General features: G+C 41.9%; 2 protein-coding genes across 5 annotated transcripts in view; both read right to left on the bottom strand.

The window, feature by feature from the left end:
* The window catches only part of dhtkd1 (dehydrogenase E1 and transketolase domain containing 1), a 137,775-nt gene extending 129,717 nt beyond the window's left edge, over window positions 1–8,058 (bottom strand). The window contains exons 1-5 of the mRNA XM_037683720.1: window positions 7,565–8,058; window positions 7,206–7,358; window positions 2,449–2,660; window positions 2,159–2,353; window positions 1,769–2,038 (exon numbers count right to left, since the gene is read on the bottom strand). Coding sequence (XP_037539648.1) covers window positions 1,769–2,038; window positions 2,159–2,353; window positions 2,449–2,660; window positions 7,206–7,358; window positions 7,565–7,883 — 1,149 coding nt within the window. The 5' untranslated portion in view covers window positions 7,884–8,058. The remainder of the gene's footprint in view (window positions 1–1,768; window positions 2,039–2,158; window positions 2,354–2,448; window positions 2,661–7,205; window positions 7,359–7,564) is intronic.
* Window positions 8,059–11,972: 3,914 nt separating this feature from the next.
* LOC119416384 (CUGBP Elav-like family member 2) overlaps window positions 11,973–22,639 on the bottom strand; it is a 34,642-nt gene continuing 23,975 nt past the window's right edge. For 2 of the 4 annotated variants that reach the window (XM_037683619.1, XM_037683621.1), the window contains exons 7-13: window positions 21,491–21,649; window positions 20,216–20,279; window positions 19,479–19,610; window positions 18,956–19,081; window positions 17,909–18,085; window positions 17,631–17,777; window positions 11,973–14,533 (exon numbers count right to left, since the gene is read on the bottom strand). In XM_037683619.1, coding sequence (XP_037539547.1) covers window positions 14,406–14,533; window positions 17,631–17,777; window positions 17,909–18,085; window positions 18,956–19,081; window positions 19,479–19,610; window positions 20,216–20,279; window positions 21,491–21,649 — 933 coding nt within the window. In that variant the 3' untranslated portion in view covers window positions 11,973–14,405. The remainder of the gene's footprint in view (window positions 14,534–17,630; window positions 17,778–17,908; window positions 18,086–18,955; window positions 19,082–19,478; window positions 19,611–20,215; window positions 20,280–21,490; window positions 21,650–22,639) is intronic. The other 2 variants (XM_037683620.1, XM_037683622.1) reach the window with 1 other exon arrangement.

Here is a 22,639-nt window from a genome sequence, read left to right as displayed (position 1 = left end):
CAGGACATCCTTGACCAGCCTGCTCTGTGGTCTTTAAAGGCACAATGGAACGAACCAACCTTAATGTCTGAAAATCATCACCACCATACGACCCATAAGATTTAAGCTGAACAAAAAGTTTTTTCCTTAGATGATATACTGATTAAATAGAAATGTGTTCTGGTAAAAGGTCTTATTCCATCAGGGAGATGTAGAAGCAGGTCCTCGTGTCTCTTGGCTGTCCAGCACCAGGGTTTATGTTGGTGTTTCGATAAGTTTATTCCAGTCCATTCATTTCCTGTTATTAGAAATCTACGCCATCAGACCGAACATGTCCCCACAAGGACCGAAGGGAATGAAAACGAAGAAGTGGTGAAGAAAACCATTTATGTCAAACAAGAAAAAAACACTTTGAAAGGAGGAGAGGGGCTCAGCTTTCTGCATCAGCATAAAAACTATACCGGAGATTGAACAACCAACTGACATATTTTGTGTATTTATTATCAGGTAAAACCTCACGAGCTGATGTTTATTCTTAGTACCGTACACGTCACACCGCCGTATAAGTCGCATCTGTCCAAATATGTCTAATAAAGTAGAAAAATCCATAAATATGTTGCTTCACCGTATAAGTTGCATCTATTATGCGTCACCGCTGACAACCCAGAAACGTGGGCCGGTGTTGTGCCAAAAATCAATTGGCTGCCAAATGGTGGACGCGGGAGCATGCACGGGAGGACTTTAACAAGAATTTAACAAGATTAACACTTAAAAACAATTATTTGTTCACTTGAAATTACAGTAAAGGTGTGTCTCAGTCCAACTTTTCCTTAATAAATGCACTTTGACGGTCAAATCAGCTGCATTTCAAAAGCTGATTCGCGGCCGCGGGAGCGTGCACGAGAGGAATTGCTGTGTATGTTTTTTTAATTTAACAAGATAACCACCTAAAAACATTTAATTGTTTGCTCGGATTTATAGTAAAGGTGTGTCTCAGTTGAACTTTTACTTAATAAATGCACTTCAATGGTCAAATCAGCTGCATTTCTCCGGGGCGGCCCAGCTAAATGAAGCTGATTTGACGTTTGTTCCAGGCAAGCTGGATGAAGGTGGCAGGCTATGGCAAGCTGATTGTGTCATTAATAGCCACTTGTACCTATTACATGACACAACAACATGCCAAACTACTCCAGTGCCATCTAGCGGCTGACAATGGTAGTGTTCGACATTTTCAGTCAGAATGAATGAAAACGGTCAGATCTCAGCCAAAAATCGGTTTTGAAACATGGGAAGAAAAAAACAAAAATAAGTTGCAGGATACGCAAATTATGCAAAAAACGCGACTTATTGGGCGAAAAATATGGTAGTCAAACTGCACCTTTTATTGATTTTGGAAAAACATCCGTTTTTTTTTTTTATTGCCTGACATTGTAAGAAAATGATGTTTATGTAAGAAAATGATGTTTATCCGTGACTGTACGTGTGTCTGTCATGTTAGCAAAAATAACGCCTGAACCAGAGGAAGAAGGATTTAGTTTATCAGACAAGACAAATACCTTCTTCAGCAATAAAAAAAGCCCAGTTGTCTTCAAATCAGTTTGGTAGGAAAATCTTTTTAGGTGAGACATTCCAACTACAAGAGTTTTGTGGTGAGAACAAAACAAAAAGTGTAATCTTTGAAATGCATCAGACTTTAACTTAAAACAACAAGATCTGCAACACAAGTCAACTACTCCCTCAGACTACAGCTCTGCAACACCAGAGTGTGGTGCAAGTTGTGATGCAGTACCTGCAGACAGACGACCTGGTCCCCAGGCTGGGCGTTCTCCTCCGGTGAATAGTCTCCTTCTTTCCTGAGCTGCTGTCTGGCCCGAGTTTTCCCCTGAGCCACGGGGTTGATGGCCTCCAGGTGGGACGGGTTGGGCAGCAAGCTGACTTGAAGAGGACTAGCTGCTCCCAAATCCAAGTCCACCGAGGAGGTGAGGTGGGACAGAACGTCCCCGATGGCTGGCGAGATGTCGGGGAACTCGCTGAGGCCTCGCATTTTACGGAACATAAGCTTGAGAGAAGAGAGTTGCCAGGTGTTATCTCAGCCTGGATCTCTCTCTGCACAGCAAACCGTGACCGAACGTCCTTACAGAACATTAGCTCATCGTTAGTCAGCGGTGGTGTGTCTAACCTCTGGAGGAAACTTCAGCAGGCCGGTCAGGAGGTTGAGTCGCCCCCTGTGAGGCATCCCGATGACGATGTCGGTGACTCCGCTGTGGGCCGACTGGTGGAAGAGCTCGTAGAAAAATCCCATCATGCTCTCTGCTCCTTCTCCTCCGTAACGCTTCACAGTAGCAAACTTTGTGGCCAGAAAGTGGTCAAATTCCTACAAGTTGCAGAAATTAGATTGGATAAAACATGCTGGCCTTCTTCCCTCACCCAGCATGTAGGTTGTACCTTCTCCTGCCTTCTTGGACCAACCTGAGACTCCAGCATGAGCTTAGCCAGGTGCTTCCTCTCCTCTGGGGAAAAGTCTGTTCTCTTGAGCTCCTCGAAGCGATCGGCGAACCACTGCCTCTCCTCCAGACTGCTGAGCTGGCCCGTCTCCACCGACAGGTGCCCGCAGTAGGTTTCCTCCAGGTAGGCCTGAACTTCTTCCACCGAGGCATGCGGCTTCCCAAAGTGTCTCAGACCTTTAGGAGAAAACCCACAAAGTACACCTATAGTTAGGTTTGCACTCAAAATGGAAAACTTACAGACACAAGCTAAGAGTAACTGACAGGAGACGGCATCATCTGGATACTTTGAAGGGATGTTTTACTGTAAATACCTGAAGCTATCAGACCAGTGGTGGTTTTGTCAAGTAATCAAAAATAAAGTCCTAGCATTCCTTGAAGGAACACGTCACATCATAAAGTATTTATTACCGTATCTCCCGGCGTATAAGTCGCAGGACTGACAAATCTATGCAAAGAACTGCGACTTATATACTTTTTTCCATATTCATAACAAAATTTTTGACTGATGCTTTAAATTTTGAAGAACTGCAACAGCGAGTCCTCCCGTGCACGCTCGCTTCACTCAGCTGGTGCAGGTGGAGGTAGAGTTGCATTTGGGCCCAAAAAAATCCAACCTGACCCGGCCCCAGCAGCACGTAGCCATCATTTCCGAACCCCACCCAACAAATTAACAGTTATTGCATGTCCGAACCTGGAACCCCCCCGACATTTTTAATTAAGCTTTGACTACTTGTATAGTTGTTAACGGTCGACAGATACACGCAGCTACGTGAGCAGAAGATCGGAGCTGAGGGGGTGTTTGTCCTTTCATGACCGTCAAAGCACATTAAATCCCTGCTTCTGCCTGCACTCTGCATTATTCAAACATGGACCCTGCTCTGACATGTCTGCTTTGGGATCTCACCTGTTTGGGTCGTCGGCCGTGTGCAGCGGCTGAATGAACGTCCATTTGGGCTGATGGATCGCTGCCTGGGAGGACAGTCCCATCTGAAGCTTAACTGAACTTTTTACCTCTGTCAAGGCCGATCAGCACGCAGTCAAATAGCTGCATGCAGCTGATGATTGTATGGCAAGCCATGTTGCCATTTAATTGGATAGTCAATCAAAAGCCTGACACCGGCCCGCATATTAAGCACATTATTATGGCCCGGCCCTAATCTGGGCTGGGCTCAGGTTAGAAATGACAGCTCTAGGCAGCGAAACGCTGGAGAGATTGCGGCTCCGGCCACGATGGATGGATGGATGGATGGATGGATGGATGGATGGATGGATGGATGGCACCATCCAGGTGAAATTAAGATGTTTTGGCCATTAAATAAATGCATATTAAATGAGACGGGTCAGCGGGGACTCATAATAAATTTGACTTCTACAAGTTTTCCCATTCATGTCGTTTTTTTTTGACTGATGCGACTTGTACTCTGGAAAATACAGAACACACATGAGACGTAAAACATCTGTTCGCTCATGTGGTCGAGAGATGTTCTTTATTGCATGCACATTTTATACTCCAAGAGAAACTACAGTGCAGAGCGCTCTCCACTGCAGCGCACGTTGCACTGAAACAGAAGTGCAGCGACATCACAGCTGGCAGACATGGACGTCTATTGTCAGCTGAAGATGGAGGAGATAGAGGAGGAAGAGCCGTTTGTTCTCTTGTTAACCGAGGAGAAGTCATTTTGTTCATTTGGGAATTTGTCGCGAAAAGACCGCCACCTTTTACAACAGACGATGCAAGAACATTTCCCTACGCTTCCCGGTCGAGGCGGACTACCTCCCAACCAGCACAGCCAAGGAGCTGCCTGTGTCTCTGTGATTATATTAACGTGCTGTTCCCATCCACAAGTTCTTTGTCTTTATAAGGTTTGTTGGAGCAGTTGCAGCTAAATGAGAACAGTGAAATTCATTGGTGCACATCTGTGAGAAAAAGTTCTGTCAGGAGCTTATGCAGAGAACAGGTTCTTAGAGCAGGTGCGAGAACAAAAATGTAATTTATGTCACGTAATCACGTGAGTGAGAAATATCACAATAGTATAAATCAGACTTTCATTTTAATACTTTACATGAAAGGCAAAAGGAAATATGTAATCATTCAATGAATACTAGGCTTTTTAAATCCTCTTTAAAAAAAATGAGATTAAGAAATTAGGGAAATTCAGTTTGATTGTTTAATACATAGGTCCCATTAGACAATGAAAACTAGTCCTACCAGAAAAGCATCATGTTAGTAGGATACCTGTAACCAGTGTTACCTGTTCACAGAATGAAAACAAGACAAAGAAATAAAGATGGAATGACACTGAAAAGTAAAGTTCTGATCACAGGCAGGGTACATAAACAGTTTGTTTGTACACAAATGACTATATCTGTAGTTCTAAACACATTTACTGCACAGTTTTATCTATTTTGCATTTAGGTTTTAGGACAAATAACCTATTTAGATAGCTGGTATTGCTGTTAAAATAATCAAGTATTAATCAATAATTAAAGTTTAATCGATTATTAAACCAAGTGTTTTAATTATCACGTGTTCAGTGGTTTAGGAGTGGTTCATATTCATTTCTAGGATTTAAACAAGGTACATATAAAAATATTTTTGAGGCAAATTTTTTTTCCCCCACCATTCATTCAACCTTTATTTATACAGGTCAGTCTCAATGAGACACGAGGACTCGTTTACAAGAGACTTTGTAAATTAATGGCAGCCTGTGGCACAGTTCAACCTGACTGATTTTAACTCAGGGTTCATTCATAAAAATTAACAGAGCTATAAACATATGAACAAATCAATGTTAGCCATGGGTACTGCACATGCAGGTCCTTATCAAAAAATTAGCATATTGTGATAAAGGTCATTATTTTCCATAATGTAATGATAAAAATGAAACTTTCATATATTTCAGATTCATTGCACACCAACTGAAATATTTCAGGTCTTTAATTGTTTTAATACTGATGATTATGGCATACAGCTCATGAAAACCCAAAATGCCTGTCCCAAAAAATTAGCATATTTCATCCCACCAATGAAAGACAAGTGTTTTAATACAAAAAACGCCAACCTTCAAATAATCATGTTCAGTTATGCACTCAATACTTGGTCGGGAATCCTTTTGCATGAATGACTGCTTCAATGCAGCGTGGCATGGAGGCAATCAGCCTGTGGCACTGCTGAGGTGTTATGGAGGCCCAGGATGCTTCGATAGCGGCCTTAAGCTCATCCAGAGTGTTGGGTCTTGTGTCTCTCAACTTTCTCTTCACAATATCCCACAGGTTCTCTTTGGGGTTCAGGTCAGGAGAGTTGGCAGGCCAATTGAGCACAGTAATACCATGGTCAGTAAACCATTTACCAGTGGTTTTGGCACTGTGAGCAGGTGCCAGGTCGTGCTGAAAAATGAAATCTTCATCTCCATAAAGCTTTTCAGCAGATGGAAGCATGAAGTGCTCCAAAATCTCCTGATAGCTAGCTGCATTGACCCTGCCCTTGATAAAACACAGTGGACCAACACCAGCAGATGACATGACACCCCAGACCATCACTGACTGTGGGTGCTTCACACTGGACTTCTGGCATTTTGACATTTCCTTCTCCCCAGTCTTCCTCCAGACTCTGGCACCTTGATTTCTGAATGACATGCAAAATTTGCTTTCATCCGAAAAAAGTACTTTGGACCACTGAGCAACAGTCCAGTGCTGCTTCTCTGTAGCCCAGGTCAGGCGCTTCTGCCGCTGTTTCTGGTTCAAGAGTGGCTTGACCTGGGGAATGTGGCACCTGTAGCCCATTCCCTGCACACGCCTGTGCACGGTGGCTCTGGATGTTTCTACTCCAGACTCAGTCCACTGCTTCCGCAGGTCCCCCAAGGTCTGGAATCGGCCCTTCTCCACAATCCTCCTCAGGGTCCAGTCACCTCTTCTCGTTGTGCAGCGTTTTCTGCCACACTTGTCCCTTCCCACAGACTTCCCACTGAGGTGCCTTGATACAGCACTCTGGGAACAGCCTATTCGTTCAGCAATTTCTTTCTGTGTCTTACCCTCTTGCTTGAGGGTGTCAATGATGGCCTTCTGGACAGCAGTCAGGTCGGCAGTCTTACCCATGATTGCGGTTTTGAGTAATGAACAAGGCTGGGAGTTTTTAAAAGCCTCAGGAATCTTTTGCAGGTGTTTAGAGTTACGTCATTGATTTAGATGGTTAGGTTAATAGCTTGTTTAGAGAACCTTTTCATGATATGCTCATTTTTTGGGACAGGCATTTTGGGTTTTCATGAGCTGTATGCCATAATCATCAGTATTAAAACAATTAAAGACCTGAAGTATTTCAGTTGGTGTGCAATGAATCTGAAATATATGAAAGTTTCATTTTTATCTTTACATTATGGAAAATAATGACCTTTATCACAATATGCTAATTTTTTGAGGACCTGTATATAAACATAAAATTAGAGCACGAGTCTGAAGTATTTCAGTGCAGTGCTCATTCCTGACCACACCACTAGGGGCGCTGTTCGGAAGGTGGTCTTTTCCAACCGTTAGGTTATTTAAATATAAAAACACATTATAGTCTTTAATAGTCACTGTTTATAATAACGTGTTGTAGAAATATTTAATTCTTTGACACTTAAAAATGAGAACTGGGTGTGGATGGTAATTTTAAGCCGCTGGTACGACACTTCCGTATTTCCTATCTGGCAACCCTGCAGGGAGATGATTTGTGCTCCTCACCTGTTGTGTTCAGGGTCCCCCCCACGCTGCCGGCCAGCAGGTCGATCTCCGGGACTCCGTCACCAGCAGGCTGCTGGGGCAGTAAGGGGTTGATTTTAGCAGCTCTGTGTCCGTGTGTCCTGTACGCCTCCACCAGACGAGCGAGTCCATGATCTGAAGAAACACGAGCCGTCAGAACCGTCGGTACCAGCTAGATCACTTCCGCTAAGCTGCTACACCACGAGAGCTGGTGTGCACGGAAACATCATGACAAACACGACACGTAGCGCAGCGTGATCAATAAGTAATACTGGTATTGAGCCGGACGCCTCTTCCTTCAGCAGGCGACGCTAAATAATCCACTTTCACTCCACACTGACCTCGATTGAGAGCAGCGATCAGGTCGAGCTGCGCGCGCTGCTCCCTGCCGAGCCGCGGCTGCTTGGGTCGGTATCCGTACACTCCTCTCTCGGTGTGGTAACGAGCCGCGCTCCGTGGCACTCTGCTCAGCCACGTCCTCAGCAGCAGCGCGGCCGACATGTTCTCTGCTGCGGAGCGCTTTAATCCTGCACGTGACAAGAGGCGGCCATACTGCGACCCCGGCTCGACGTGGTGGGAGGAGAAGCCGCATCCGGCACCGATTGGCCCGGTCCTCCTGCCCACGTTTCGCAACACATCACCCGTACTTATCCGATACATCTCATTTACTTTACATCTTTGACATAAAGCGACGTTGTGTTAATTTTTTAAACATTTTAAAAGCTCGTTTGGACGGTCCGCTACTGTAAAGATGACTGTGCTGCGTTCAAGTGCTTCTTGAAAACATAAGCTTAATCCACAAACCATAAAAATATAATACTGTGCCGTTTTTATCTGCATTTAATATATATTCACAATAATTACATCTGCGTACTTTAACTCGGACTTGTTTTTCACCTTTTTAGCTAGCATTTTGCAACTTTTAGCTGCTATAACCTTTTCTGTATTTAGCTTATAGCTTTCAGCTAACTCTTTAGTACTTTTGGCTTTTAGCTTCCTTTTGGCTAATTTAAGATTCTAGCCACTTTTATTTTCAACCTGAAAGATTTCAGCACAGCTGTTTGTCATTTATGCTACTTTTATTTATATTCTGCTTTTAGTTGTAACTTTCAGCTGCTTTGAGAAGTTTTAACATTCATTCACATTACATCGACAATAAAGGTAATTACTTCAGTAGTTTATTTATTATGAACTGCACATAATTAAAAAGGACTGGAGCGTAAACCCAGGAAACGTTTATAGTTTGACCCAAAAACAATTACAGAAATCCAAGACTAATTTTAAATACTGTACATGACAATAAAAGGTTTCTTAGGACGTCTCAAGCGGATCTTTATTTTAATAAAATGGAAATGTTAGGCGTGTAAGTGGCTCAAAGACAAGGCAGTAGTTGAATAAATAAAACCAGATTTATTAAATCCATATTTCTACAGAGTGTTGCCTTCAGGAACATGTTTCTTCTGTAAGCTTTACACCTCTGGGTGGAGGTGTTGGACGAATTTCATTACTTTAAGCAGTTTTCTATTTTAGTTATGAATTAATGAGAGGCCTTTAAAACAGACTGTGTACTTTGATATTAATTTGGCAGGAAATACTTCAGCTTCATATAATTTAGTCAGTTTCTTCTCCAGACATGTCGCCGTGTGTTCAGTTTTGGTAAAAGTTATTTTTCTACAGATTTCCTTCAGAAAACACGTCTTTATTTAAGGGCGAGGCTTTTCGGCTCTTCGTCGTTGAGCTTCTTAAGATGGTAATTATTAAAATAACTCTTAAAGAACAAGTCGAGGAAACAACCTGGAACATCTCGACCAGCCTTGGTTGTTCTTAAGACCCAACAGAACCTGTTTTCACCGATATTCACAAACGGCAACTTGTTTTTTTAAGAGGGAAATGCATCGATCCTTCTGAATCTAACTTTTTATATTGAAAGAGGTGAAGCCAACAAACATATTTAATGTAAAAAAATAAAAATGTTCTGGGTTTCTTCATACAGAAGACAGCCATCAATTATGCAAACAATTACTTCTGTCCAGTGGTTCATGGGATATTTTGCTGACAGCACTGTTTTAGGCAGATTGTATAATGTGCATGTATCATGTACTACCACTACTGTGACTAGTAGATTGGAAACATTTCAAATCCAGGTCATCAGCTGTAGGTAAACCTCCACCGATGAGCTAGTTTTATTAACACGTCCAGAAATTTTGCTAACACGACGAAGACAGAAACTGAACATGCACCTCCAGCTGTGGGTGATATTTACCATCAGGAAAAAAACATGGTTTACTTCCAATTTAAAACTTTTGGCTTTAGGTTGTTTTATCCGCACTCTACAGACTTGATGCATAAAATGTATTTTAACACAAATAAACTGAAACTGTTTACCTTTGCTTTAATACTTATCAGAAAGCATTCGTTTACCTTGTTGTGACACGTGTGTTTTCACTAAACTGTCGGGGAATGTTGGTTGTTTATGGATGTTGGCTGAGAATGTTAACTGCCCATGAACCATGTGTTGAGCTGGAGCTGGTTTGGTCCTGTGCACAGCTGGCAGTCTCACACCAGTCTGTGAGCTGGGAGTATAAAAACAAGCCTCGCACACGGTCCGTGGCAGAGTCTCCTGACTGGGCTCCATGTGTACACCTCTGTACAGCTGTTGTGAAAATCAGTCCTTGCAAGTAAAGCCAGTTAAACAAATCTTGCATCATCAAATGCAGCTTGTTTTGAGTAAGATGTAGATCTTTATCCAACAAAAATGTTGATTTGTCCCCAAAAAATCAGGAAAAGAACTTGACCAGGAACCATCTTTTAAAGCTTCAGGCGACACTAAAAATGGCAACAGCAAAAAAATAAAAGAGCACAACAGAGACATGAGACACTGAGGGACATTGGGAGGGGACCTAACATGTCTTAACAGTGGACAAACACAAACGCACACAGACACACAATTCATATTAAGGGAAATGGTTTAATTTCAAGACAGAGGCAAAGAAACACACCGCACAAACACTGACCAAAAAGAAGAAAAACATAAACAAGTCTTTCGGCTACGCACTCCGCTAAAGTAGGAGGGAAACAACAAAAACCTACACAAGTTAAAAGCAAGGCTCGACTCGGTTAACTAAGACAATTATCCACACGAGTTGTCAAAAACCCTGACCGTTCATGTGGAAAGCACAAATACTAACATGAAACGTACGATTCCAGAGGATCCCAACCCTCCCCCGAAAACAAACTGAGAAACAAGTCCGAGATAAATCAGAACCAGACTTTTTGTTTTTTTAGAGGCAAAAGCAGAAAGAAGGAAAAAAATAAAATTGTTTGACTTCAACAAAAGGCCAAAAACTGGTCACAGGCCTCATTAAAGAAGCCAGACAATATTAGTTTCCTTTCATTTCCCCCAATATAAAAAGCTGCACTGGTACAAAATACGTATTAACAACCAGTTGTAGAAATTTGCCTTTTGTTTTTAATTTTTTTAATTTTTCCAAACCCACCCAAAAAAATTTAAAATAAATCAACGGGACTGTTTCTAACAGATCACATGAAGATGCACTCACTTTGGCTTTCCTTGAGACAAGACCAAACACCTACCAACGGATCGGTGGTTATCAGACAAGGGTTTTTGTTTTTAAGCTTTTGTCAGACCAATATTTATAGAAATGCTCACCACACCCAGAAAACAAAACACTCCAAAAAAAAAAAAAAAGTGACAAATAAGTGATTGTTAGAGCCGATCAGGATTTGATGGAAGCCCCTGAAGTGAGTTCCTGTTGGGACAAATGCGACGAAACGCGCTTTTTATTTTGGTTATTTTTGCTCTCATTTCACAGTAATCCCATAAAACTGCGTCGCCACGCACCTTCGCTTGTGTCACAAACACTCGTGCACTTTTAAATCGCTAAACCCAAATTTTCAGCTCTGTTTCCAAATAATAATAAAACAGTTGGTATGGCCAAGTGTTGCAGCGCTCGTGTTCACCAACAGAGACGGTTAATCAAATGTATAAGGGAAGTTTATTGTTTATCTACAATGTTTTAAAACCAACCAACTGTTCAAAATGAGTACATCACAAATACAGTTACCAACAACACAGAGTAAAGGGGGAGGGGGTGAGGAGAAGGGGGGACATCAGGTGATAAGAGTTTTCATGACACTGGCATAAACAGACCAAAGGAGAAGAAACAAAGAGGCGAACTGCAGCAATCTAAACCAAGGCCCGATAAGAATGTGTAGGCAGTTTCTAGACGCATATATGGCACTTTGAATATTGTATTGCATTTGGATAGAAAAACACTGTAAAAAGCACATGCCCATAGTAGAATCAGAGAAAAACAAAGGATCATCGGTGGTACTTTGAAAACGTTTGGGATCAAAACCACACACACACACACACACACACCACATTCTGTCAAAGTGTTCAACTCCCACAATTGTGCTTTACGTTCCCTCACAAAACCAGAACACTCCTCAGTTTTTATTGATGGGTTTTAGTGGAAACAAAAAATCCAAACGTAAAAAGGTCAAATAGTGAAAACTGTGCATTTTGTGTCTTGCGTTGTTGAGTTTCAAACACATATAAACCCCTGAGTTGACAACTCTTTAGCGCCACCAGGTAAGCAGTTTTTGGGACTGTTTTTTAGTTTTTTCCTCTAACCAGGGCATTTTTTAACAATGTGTAGCACGACAGAGAGAGATTTCACCCTGATAAAAAGTGTAAACTTGGTGCAGAATAATGGAATGTTTTTGTTCACCATCGTGGTGGATTTAGTCTTTTTTTTTTTTTGCGTGTTTTAAATGTGCCGTGCGATGTAAAACTGAGACATGACTTGAAAATCAAAACAGCAGAAAGGTCGGATACAAAGCAAAGCATGCATTTAAAGTGTGCAGAGACCCGCAGGTTGAGTTGTGTCCGAATGAGCTCTTCTTCAGGGGCTCCCACAGTTACAACCACTCGGTGTGTGTCGCAGTGCGTGTGAAGAAAAACTAGATAACACAGCAAAAACAAAGTTGTGTATTCAAAAAAAAAAAAACACTCGAGTTTGATACATGGGCACTTCAACAACCAAGATAAAACAGAACTTTGTGTAGCATCTGTAGGATGAACAGACCGAGTCTTTCAACGTGGAGGCGTCCAAACTGAACCAAGGGAACATTTCAGGAGGAACTCACAGAAAAGTCAAGACGTACCGAGGAAGATGAACACTTCCCAACGCAGGAAACAATTAGCCTCAAAAAGTCTTCTTAAAAAAAAAAACATTTTTAAATGCAGAGGATTTTTTCCTTAAGTTTAAATTTACAAATACCACCAAACAGTCATGCTGATTAAATTGATTTTTAGTCCTCTTAAAAAATGTAATACACTGAACCCCCCTCCCCCCTCCAACACAGGTGACAATACAACACAAATCTACAAAAAACCCAAAGTTGTGCCTGGGTTCTGTTAGTTAAACCTCTATAGATTCAATGGTATAAAATATAGGTAATCTAAGTGTGCATTTAAACCACAGATTGTCTATTTTGTGAATCAGTTCTAAAAAAGTTGACTCATGTAGGTAGTCATTTCTCTCAGAGCAAATGTACCTTTTATTGTGCCATCGATCGTTTAAGAAAAAGGTAAATACACTGAATCTTCTAAATGAAAAGACAAATTCAAAGAGCGTAATGTAAATCTTCACACTGGCCGCATTATGTAGAGATCCATAGAGGGATTTCCCTGGTCAAGCCTTTCAGAAGTGTTGGAAAGTGGTCTGTACTTTTGAGTTTTCTCTTTTAAAGAAGCCAAAATATTGCTCATGGCACCAGATAGCACAGCTGTGTGCCAATCCCTGTATTTAACTTTCAAGTGAACTTTACTGAGAGAGGCATTAAAAAAAAAAAAGCAACATAAAAAAGGTCGCTATATTAAAAATTAGAAATCCCACAGGTTTTTTTTATCCCCCTCTTAAAACATTTGCAACCAAAAAGAAAAAAAAAATCTAAATGAAATCATTTTCACATTTAATTGCTTGACCTCTCTCCTGCCCGTCACATTTCTATACAGAAAAAAGCAAAGAAAAACAAAAAACATGAACGTACATGCAGAAAAATCAGGTTGAGCTAAGGTCAGGGTCAGTGGGTGGCCAGGTATTGGTCAGGCGAGCTTAGAGAGACATCACAGACAATGGTGGGATGATGAGGCCAGGGGTTTGGCTTGGCTTTCAACATCATGAAGACATGCTAGGCTAATGATGAGCAAACAGGCATGGAGATTTGTTCTAAAAAAAAGGGAACAAAAACACGAAGAGAGAGGAGAGACAGAGACAACAAAGAGAAGAGAAAGTTAGGGGCACGGCACAAGAATCATTTAGCCATGAGGCACAATAACCAACAAAAATAATGCCAGTCACCACGTACAGTTACAGACAGTAGGGTAAACACCTCCCCTCCCCCCAACGCACAAAAACAATACACAGATTTCAGGAAGTGACACCACTAGGACATATGGCAGACTCTGACATGCACATACTGTATACTTGGCACCCAGAGAGATCCATCGAGAGCCGGTCTCTTGTGGGAGACCGGGGGATGGATGGAATGACTGGAGGAAGTTAAGAGAGAAAGAGAGGTAGCCTAGCTCAACATGGCTTACATAATGACAGCACGAAGACGAGATGAGGGGAAGAAACTGAGAAGTCTAGACTGCAAAGGGTTTTCATGTTAACGGTAACACAGATGAGACAGAGCGCACGTGAAGAAGTCGAACTCAGGCTGAAGCTCGGGGCTTCGCCTCAGCCCTGGACCTGAACTCATGCTCCGCCTGTCTCACTTTGACCTGAAGGCAATGAAGTGGCAAGGAAACACCTGATGCTCTCCACTAAACATACAGCGACACCAAGTACCTCCAGCAAACACCGACTCCAGTGATCGTCATAAATAATCATATACAATAAAATATTTAATCGGGACATGATAAAATCACAGGAGTGAAATACAACAAAATGTGAAAACATCATTGCATTTTTTTCCTGTTAACCTTTTTTTTGTTTGTTTAATAAGAAAAAAGGGTGTGTCTCCCTCCTGTGGCGGGCTCCTGCCCCCCTGCCCCCCTGAGTCTCTGCTGTGGTGACCTTGGCCGGAGGCTGAACTTACCCTAGCAGTGCTAGCATTAGAGCTGGGGAGGGGGGAGACCCCGGCCTAGGATCAGTAGGGTTTGCTGTCGTTCTTGGAGCGCTTCAGCTGGACCTTCAGCCTCTTCATCCCGATCTGGAAACCGTTCATGGCCTGAATGGCAGCCTGCGCAGACACGGGATTGTCGTAACTGACGAACCCTGAGAACAGAGCAGAGGTGTGGGTGAGACGCACGATGACCACCTGCGGTGAGAGCATGACGACATCGTAAACATGAATTATTTCTGTTTTTCAGTAAAATGCATTTAAAGTTTCCAAACAAGAGTTGAACTGTGGTTTTTAAATATTTGGTCTAGTTAAACGAGCACATTCAAGAGATAAACCGTCAAGATGATCCCATTTCAGCTTTAGGAAATATCATTACACAAGTCCTGTTGTGAAGAATTGATTCACAACATTCGAGTAAATAAATGATAATACAACTATTTCAAAACACACAGACACACATGAGGACAGAGGAACAACCATACAATCAAAACATGCATGTTTTATAACCTTAATTCATGAATACACATTTTATAGAAGTTCAACTTGTAAGTTGACAAAATAATTTGTACAGGAGAAATTATTTCACCTTCTACAGTTACGTCACTAAGGTCCAAAGCAATGTAAAGTTTAAATCTAAAAAGTTATAATTTCTCCAGAATACAGAAAATAAGTTACGTTATAAGCAATAAGACATTTCACATGTCTGCACCTGACCTCTTTAGATCTTAATTGCTGGTATTTTTATATTTTCTGTTACATCTTGTGTGATTCCTCGTGTATGTTCCTTTGTACAGTTTCCTGCACAATCAATAAAGTTCCATCTTATCTGGTCTTATCTTAATACACTTTAAGATTAGCAATATTTAACAGCAGTAAAAGAAAAAAAAAAAAACACAAAATTGCCATACAAAACTATTAATCCCCTACAGCAAAATGTGGAGTTTATTTTAGTCCCATTACCTGAAGAGGATGATAAGAGTACAGGTGCTGGTCACAAAATTAGAAAATCATAAAAAATTATTTCAGTAATTCCATTCAAAAAGTGAAACTTGTGTATTATATTTATTTCAAATGTTTATTTCTTTTAATGTTGATGATTATAACTGACCACTAATGAAAACCCCAAATTCAGTATCTCAGAAAATTAAATATTGTGAAAAGGTTCAATACTGAAGACTCCTGGTGCCACACTAATCAGTTATTTAACTTAAAACACCTGCAAATGTCTTTAAATGGTCTCAGTCTAGTTCTGTAGCTACACAATCATGGGGAAGACTGCTGACTTGACAGTTGTCCAAAAGACGACCAGAGAGGCGAAGGGAAGGAAACGATGTGGTAGAAAAACATATACAAGCAATATGGATAACCACACCCTGGAGAGGATGGTGAAACAAAACCCATTCCAAACTATGGGGGAGACTCACAGAGTGGACTGCAGCTGGAGTCAGTGCTTCAAGAACCACCACACACAGACGTATGCAAGACAAGGGTTTCAGCTGTCGCATTCCTTGTGTCCAGCCACTCGAACAGGAAACAACGTCAGAAGTGTCTCCCCTGGGACTGCTGCTGAGTGGTCCAAAGTTGTGTTCTCTGAAGAAAGTAAATTTTGCATTTCCTTTGAAAATCAAGGTCTTAGAGCCTGGAGGAAGAGAGGAGAGGCTCAGGATCCATGTTGCTTGAGGGTGCATTCACACCAGCTTTGTTTAATCTGCTTTAATCGAACACTAGCTCGTTTTCCTAGGAAGTCCGGTTCGTTTGGGGAGGCGTGAACGTGCTATCGAACTCCGGCCCGGGCAAAATCCTAGGTCTCGGTCTGGAAGAAGAAAACTCCAGCGCGGTTCGAGTACAGCATGAATGTTAACAGACCGGGCCCCGCTCCACAAGCAAGAAGTGGAGTACAGCGCAGGACAAACAAACACGCATTTCTCTGACCTTATATGGAGCCGTCAGCTGCCTTGTGTGAAAAACAACATTCTCCATGATCTTCTGTCTCATCTTCTGCTCATGCTAAGTCCATTTTTGAAAAAAATGACAAAATATAACTCCTAAAACTGCTAAAACTTGATGCCACTTCGTTTTTATTTTTATTTACAGAAGAAGAAGACGTGTCTTCAGAGGTTTTTGTGTCGTTTCTTTCAGTAGTTCTTGGTGCAGCACCACCACAGGCGAGCGGGGGAACAGGTTGGTTCAACAGGTTGACTCGACTGCACAGTGCAGTGTGAATGCAAATGCACCAGCTCAAATGTAAACAAAAGCTCATGAATATTGGTCTTGAACCGAATCGAGTCTACCGGACTATCTGGTGTGAAAACGACCTGAGGTCCAGTGTCAAGTTTCCACAGTCAGTGATGTTTGGGTGCCATGTCATCTGCTGGTGTTGGTCCACTGTGTTTTCTGAGGTCCAAGGTCAATGCAGCCGGAAGTTTTAGAGACTTCATGCTTCCTGCTGCTGACCAACTTCATGGAGATGCAGATTTCATTTCCCAACAGGACTTGGCACCTGCACACAGTGTCAAAGCTACCAGTACCTGGTTTAAGGACCATGGTATCTCTGTTCTTAATTGGGCAGAAAACTCTCCTGATCGTAACTCCATAGAAAATCTATGGAATACTGTGAAGAGGAAGATGTGATACACCAGACCCAACAATTCAGAAGAGCTGAAGGTCACTATCAGATCAACCTGGACTCACACCTGAGCAGTGACACAGACTGATCGACTCCATGCCACGCTGCATTGTTGCAGTAATCCAGACAAAAGGAGCAACAACTAAGTACTGAGTGCTGTATATGTTCATACTTTTCATGCTCATACTTTTTATGTACATACTTTCCAGTTGCCAACATTTCTAAAAAATAATAATTTTTAATTGGTCTTAATATTCTAATTTTCTGAGATACTGAATTTGGGGTTTTCATTAGTTGTCAGTTATAATCATCAACATTAAAAGAAATAAACATTTGAAATATATCAGTCTGTGTGTAATTAATGAATATAATATACAAGTTTCACTTCTCGAATGGAATTACTGAAATAAATCAACTTTTTCATGATATTCTAATTTTATTACCAGCACCTGTAGGTTAACTTCAGGTTAACTACTTTTAGATTAATAGACTTCCTAAAAATCCATTCTCTTTGTTTTCTCCATTAAACAAATATTGCTTTCAGATAAACTATAATAATTCAAAGTTTTCTCTAAAGAGCTAACTGCTGGGCAGTAGAAGAGCCTAATTTAGTGAACACCTACCAAAGCATTTGCTCAGATTGGTCTGTTTGTCAATGAAGACTTTGGCAGAGACCACATTTCCAAAAGGCATGAACATCTGCAGAAGATCTTGGTCCCCAAACTCCTGCGGCAGGTGGTAGATGAACAGGTTGGCGCCCTCTGGCCCTACTCCATTCAGTAAGAAAACCAGTAACTCAAGTTACTTACAAACACTTGGTGCATACGTGAAGATCATCAATGCTCATTGCTGAAGTTCATCCCAGTGACCTGACTGTGTCGGTGTGGTCAGAACTACTCACCTTCCTTCTGACTGCCAGCCATGCTCTGCTGCAGCAGAGACTGGCTGTAGAGGGAGGGGAGGGCCGAGGCTGTGTACTGCTGCATCCCTGAGTAGGCCTGGGTCAGAGCGTCCATAGAGCTGGCAGCTGACCCGTTGGCCATGGAGGCCCCCAGGCCACCATTCATGGCCCCCATACCTGTGACGTCAAGGCAAACTAATGAGCTACTTACACAAAAACATTTGACACCTTCCAGAAATGTGTTTTGTTGTGGTGACAAAACTCCAAGAAGATTTTATTTTTGTAACGTCAAAAGTCTGTTACATCAATCAGCATTGAAGACACTAGCTATGTTTACATGCGCAGAATTCTTTGACCGGATTGAAATGTGTTCTGTTTGAATAATTCAAATGTATTGTTTACATGGGCACAATCTGTTCATGACGAGCGTTTACATGCAGCGGGCTTTGTTCTGAACAGCAGTACTGACATGCGCAGAGTGGTAAACTCTCCTTAAAAACAACACCGAAGAAGAAGTTCTACTTCCGGGTGAACGTAAACAAACCTGAGCACCCAAAATGGACCTGCGACAGGTTTTAATGATGGTGGAGACGTTACTGCACTCCCTGACTGAGCTACAGGTGATGGAGATCATTTTGAGCTCTTTCAGAGTTTCTAGTAGAAAAGTTGTCTCTCTCACCGACCAGTTTTGCTTCCCGGACATGCTAATATTATTAGCATTAGCCAGGCGGAAATGGCAAAGTTGCACATGTGCAGTCAGGTCAGTTTTTCACGATCAGATAAAAAGGAACAGATCAAGTGTTTACATGCGCACCGATCGGGTTACGGATCGGCGTAAACCACCCGTTTCGTTCTGATCACAAATTATATATCGGATCGCGCCGAATACACAAAAAATAACCCGAACGGAGCGTTTACATGACACACTTTTATTCCGACCGGCCATTTGATCCGGTTACTTATGTCCATGTAAACATACCCAGTGACTAAACGTTGGCCATCAGCTCAACATTGTTTGATTAAACATTAAAGGAGGATGATTCTTACCACCAATGCTGTTTGTGAGAGCGTTCAGGTTGTTGAGGCCCACAGAGGTGCCGGTCAGACCCTGCAGTGAGCCCAAAGATGCCAAGGTGTTCATCGCAGCACCAGCACTGGACCCTGCTGACCCAGCTGTTGGGGGTCAAATTAAATTAAATATTAACTTTTGGCTTCTTTACACCAAAGTGTGACAAATGTGAATGAATGACATGACAGTGAGGGAAGCATTAAAACGTTTGTCTTAATGAGGAGTGGCCATTACAAAAACTTGTGTCCAGATTAGAAATAAATGACGTCTCGTAAAATGTTGTGGCTGATCAAAGCCCATAAAATAAATTAGCACGTAGCTGATGAGGGGCGGGGCGGACTGGGGACATTTAGTCCTAAATGGTGAATCATTCTGATCTTTTAGAGATGGGTCGAAACAACCAGACAAATAAAAAAATTAAAACTATTCATATTAAAGAAAGCTCAGTACCTAAAGTAATGCTCAGACTAAAAATTCAGCTCGTGCAGATGTTGAATTTACCTGGACTGCCCAGACCCCCCAGAGCTCCACTGCTTGAAGACAGAGGGTTGGCTGAACTTGGGCTGCCAGAACTCTGGGCTGCGGCTGCGGCCAACGTGGCCAAGTTCTGCAGCTGAAGAGGATTCACACCTCCTGAGAACACAGCGGGGGGAGTGATTTTAGAGAAGAGACATGCTTGTGCTTACGTTTCTGCAGACAAACGGCACAAAACAAAGAACACAACCCAGAAAACATTTAACATTTCTGAGTTGGGTCAGGGATATTCTTAAAGCTACGTGGACAAAACATGCCAACAAGTTATTCTGGGACATCTTCAGGATGCTATAGCTATGTGACTTAATGTCTAACAGCTGTGTGCACCCTGCTCTAAAACACAGCGACATCACTGTACTTTCAAGGTGCAGCTTCAAAGCAACGTGTCCATTTTCTATTTACACCTCATCGTGAAAATACAGTATTAACTGTAAGCTCAGACATTAAATCACGTCCACAAACAAAAACAGCTGCACTGTGCTTTCTTCTCATCCTGACTTGCATCTGTTCAGTCAGCCTTTGTAGGTTTACAGCAGCTGCACCGATTTATAACGCGCCACTGATCTAAAGTCATTCGCAGTGCCTGAAACTGTGCAGGCAGAAAGAACCGTGTCCGAGCTGGTGACAGGAAAAGTGGTACCTTCATAATTTACAGGCCAAGTCTTGAGAAGAGTAGTTTTGATGTATAAATGGTATAAGCTCACCTCCTAGCCTCTGAAGGTTATTGAAACTGCCTTGACTACTGGTCGACGTGGCCTGCTGGAGCAGCTGTGGAGAACACACGGCACAACACAAATCAACTACAAATACCTGCAGTGATTGTACAGCGTTTTAGGTACATGTGATACATGGTACATGTGATACATGGTACATGTGATACATGGTACATTTAGGTACATCTGTTTCATGTTGCTGTGTTCATTTGTACTCGTCTGCTCACAGACTCATGTTCATGCTGCTATTTGACGTATTGTTTTTGTACTACTAGTGCTTAGTGTATTTTTAGTTATCATTTTTCTTAGTTCATATCTTAGATCTTATTACTGTTTTTCTTTTACATTTTATACTTTGTTGGATGTAACTGGGACCCTGTGTACACAATTACATGTGGTGGAATGAAAAGTAAAGAACCTTGAATCCTTGAACACGACGAGTTTAGTTTAGGTAGAACATCAAAACTAAGACCAGTGCCTTCATGCTAACAGATAAATAAATTCATAATATGCTGCATTTGCTTTTAAACGTTGCCGGACCATTTTTCCTGTAATCAAAACGCATAGTTCTTAAATGATGAAATGGCAGCTTGACAGTTCTTGTCCTGGTTTTCTTGGCAGAAAAAACAAACAGCTCGTCTGTTCATGTTTAAGTCACGTGGTCTTTGGCTCAGAATTACAAAAGTCACATGTGACCATTCTTTAGCCAGAACACAAACTGAGTGGGAAGATGTTCCTACTCCGGGCCAAGGGAATCAGTTTATAGTTCTGGTATGATTTACAAACAATATTTTAAAATGTTCCACTCTGAGGAGTCACCATTTACAAAGCTGACTGAAACCAAACACCCAAGAACAAATGTTAAAACATCACTGTCACCCCCACCATCACACCCTTCCTGTCTCATTTTTACATCTATTGCTGTAGCCGCGTAGTTTTTCTACAAAGCCACAAACAAAATCTTCCTCAAACCTCTGCTACCCGACATATTTCCATGCTTCTATTTACCTAGTAATATTTCTATGTTTTCTAGCCTTGTAGTTCCAGCTCTGTACAGTTATTAGTTGATAAGAACATTCTGCAGAGGTTATAATAGTACCAGGTGTCAACCTGTGTTGTTGTGATTTTGCAGATTTTATTGTTTGTTATTAACCAGCTCATTGGTTAACCTTTAGTTTTTACCCATGCTATACAAATAAAACTGACATTGACAATACAGGAGTAATTGTGCAGCTCATCTAAAATGTGTATTTGAGCATCACTTACAGCTAGGTATTGTGGCGTCATGGTCCCGAGCCCTGCCAGGTTTCCCCAGGGGGCGTTGTTAAGCTGCTGGATTTGATGCACTAGCTGCTGCTGCAGGCGACGCTGCTCCTTATCCCTCTGCGTGTCGGCAAACTTCGCCACCAAAGGCGAGGAGCAGCCCTGAAGCGGTAAGAGGTAGAAGACGTTAGAGCGGTTTCAAAGCACACAAAGGAATTAATCCTTTCATCAACAACGCAGTCACACTGTGACAAGAAATTAGCTTTGACATGCATACATATCAAAGCTAATACACACAGGACATCTGCCATGCATAGTTGAGCTAGGCTACATTCCAGAACAGGTACAGGACACTGGTGCAGACAGTGAACTGTTTTAACGCTCTGCAGGGCTGACAGTCAGTCCACAGATAAAGCACACAACAAATGAACACGTCTGAAAGGAATACATACATCCAAACATGGACTTGTCAGCAGACATTAAGAAAAATGCATTACAGTACACAAGATCTTGCAAACACACAGTCACATGTTGTTCAGACAAGACGCATGGACAAAGCATGCGGTGCAAACGGTTTGAGTTGAGCCAGACGGGGACCAGGCTGGATAGGGAAAATGGCTTCTGCACCAACAGCGCCTCCCACAGCTGCTTAAAAACAAGGGAGGATATGATACGGGGGAAGTAGGTGGTACTTCCAGTGGGGCCCAAATTTAATCTGGAAGGAAAGCGTTACGTTTGGTTGAACTCCTATTTAGACTTGGTCCAACACCTCACTGGGGAGCCTCTGACCTAGCTGTCAAATTATTGCTGCTCTACTTCCACAAACACTTCCCTGGCTACACTGGAGCACAGTCCCAGTTTCTGAAAGGATCTGGTGTAGCCTACATTCATTTCTTGTTAACCAGTTTTTTTTTTCATCCCCTGTGGTCCAAAATATAGACAGACAAATTTGTAAAGGCTAAAAATATCAGGCTCAATGAGATGCATTTAGTTCATCCTAAAACTAGATGGTTGCCGTTCTTGTTGCCTCTTGTCATCAACTTTGATCAATTATTTTGCAGACAATAATTTATTGTTTTAATGGGCAAGAGCAGTTTTGGAAATGACTCATGCTCTGATGAATGCCATCCGTTTGGGCAAGCTTTTCATCTT

The sequence above is a fragment of the Nematolebias whitei genome, chromosome 10, assembly GCF_014905685.2.
Source record: "Nematolebias whitei isolate Nwh7 chromosome 10, NemWhi1, whole genome shotgun sequence".
Lineage (NCBI taxonomy): Eukaryota > Metazoa > Chordata > Actinopteri > Cyprinodontiformes > Rivulidae > Nematolebias > Nematolebias whitei.
Note: the sequence above shows the minus strand (reverse complement) of the source record. Positions and strands in the feature narration are given on the sequence as shown.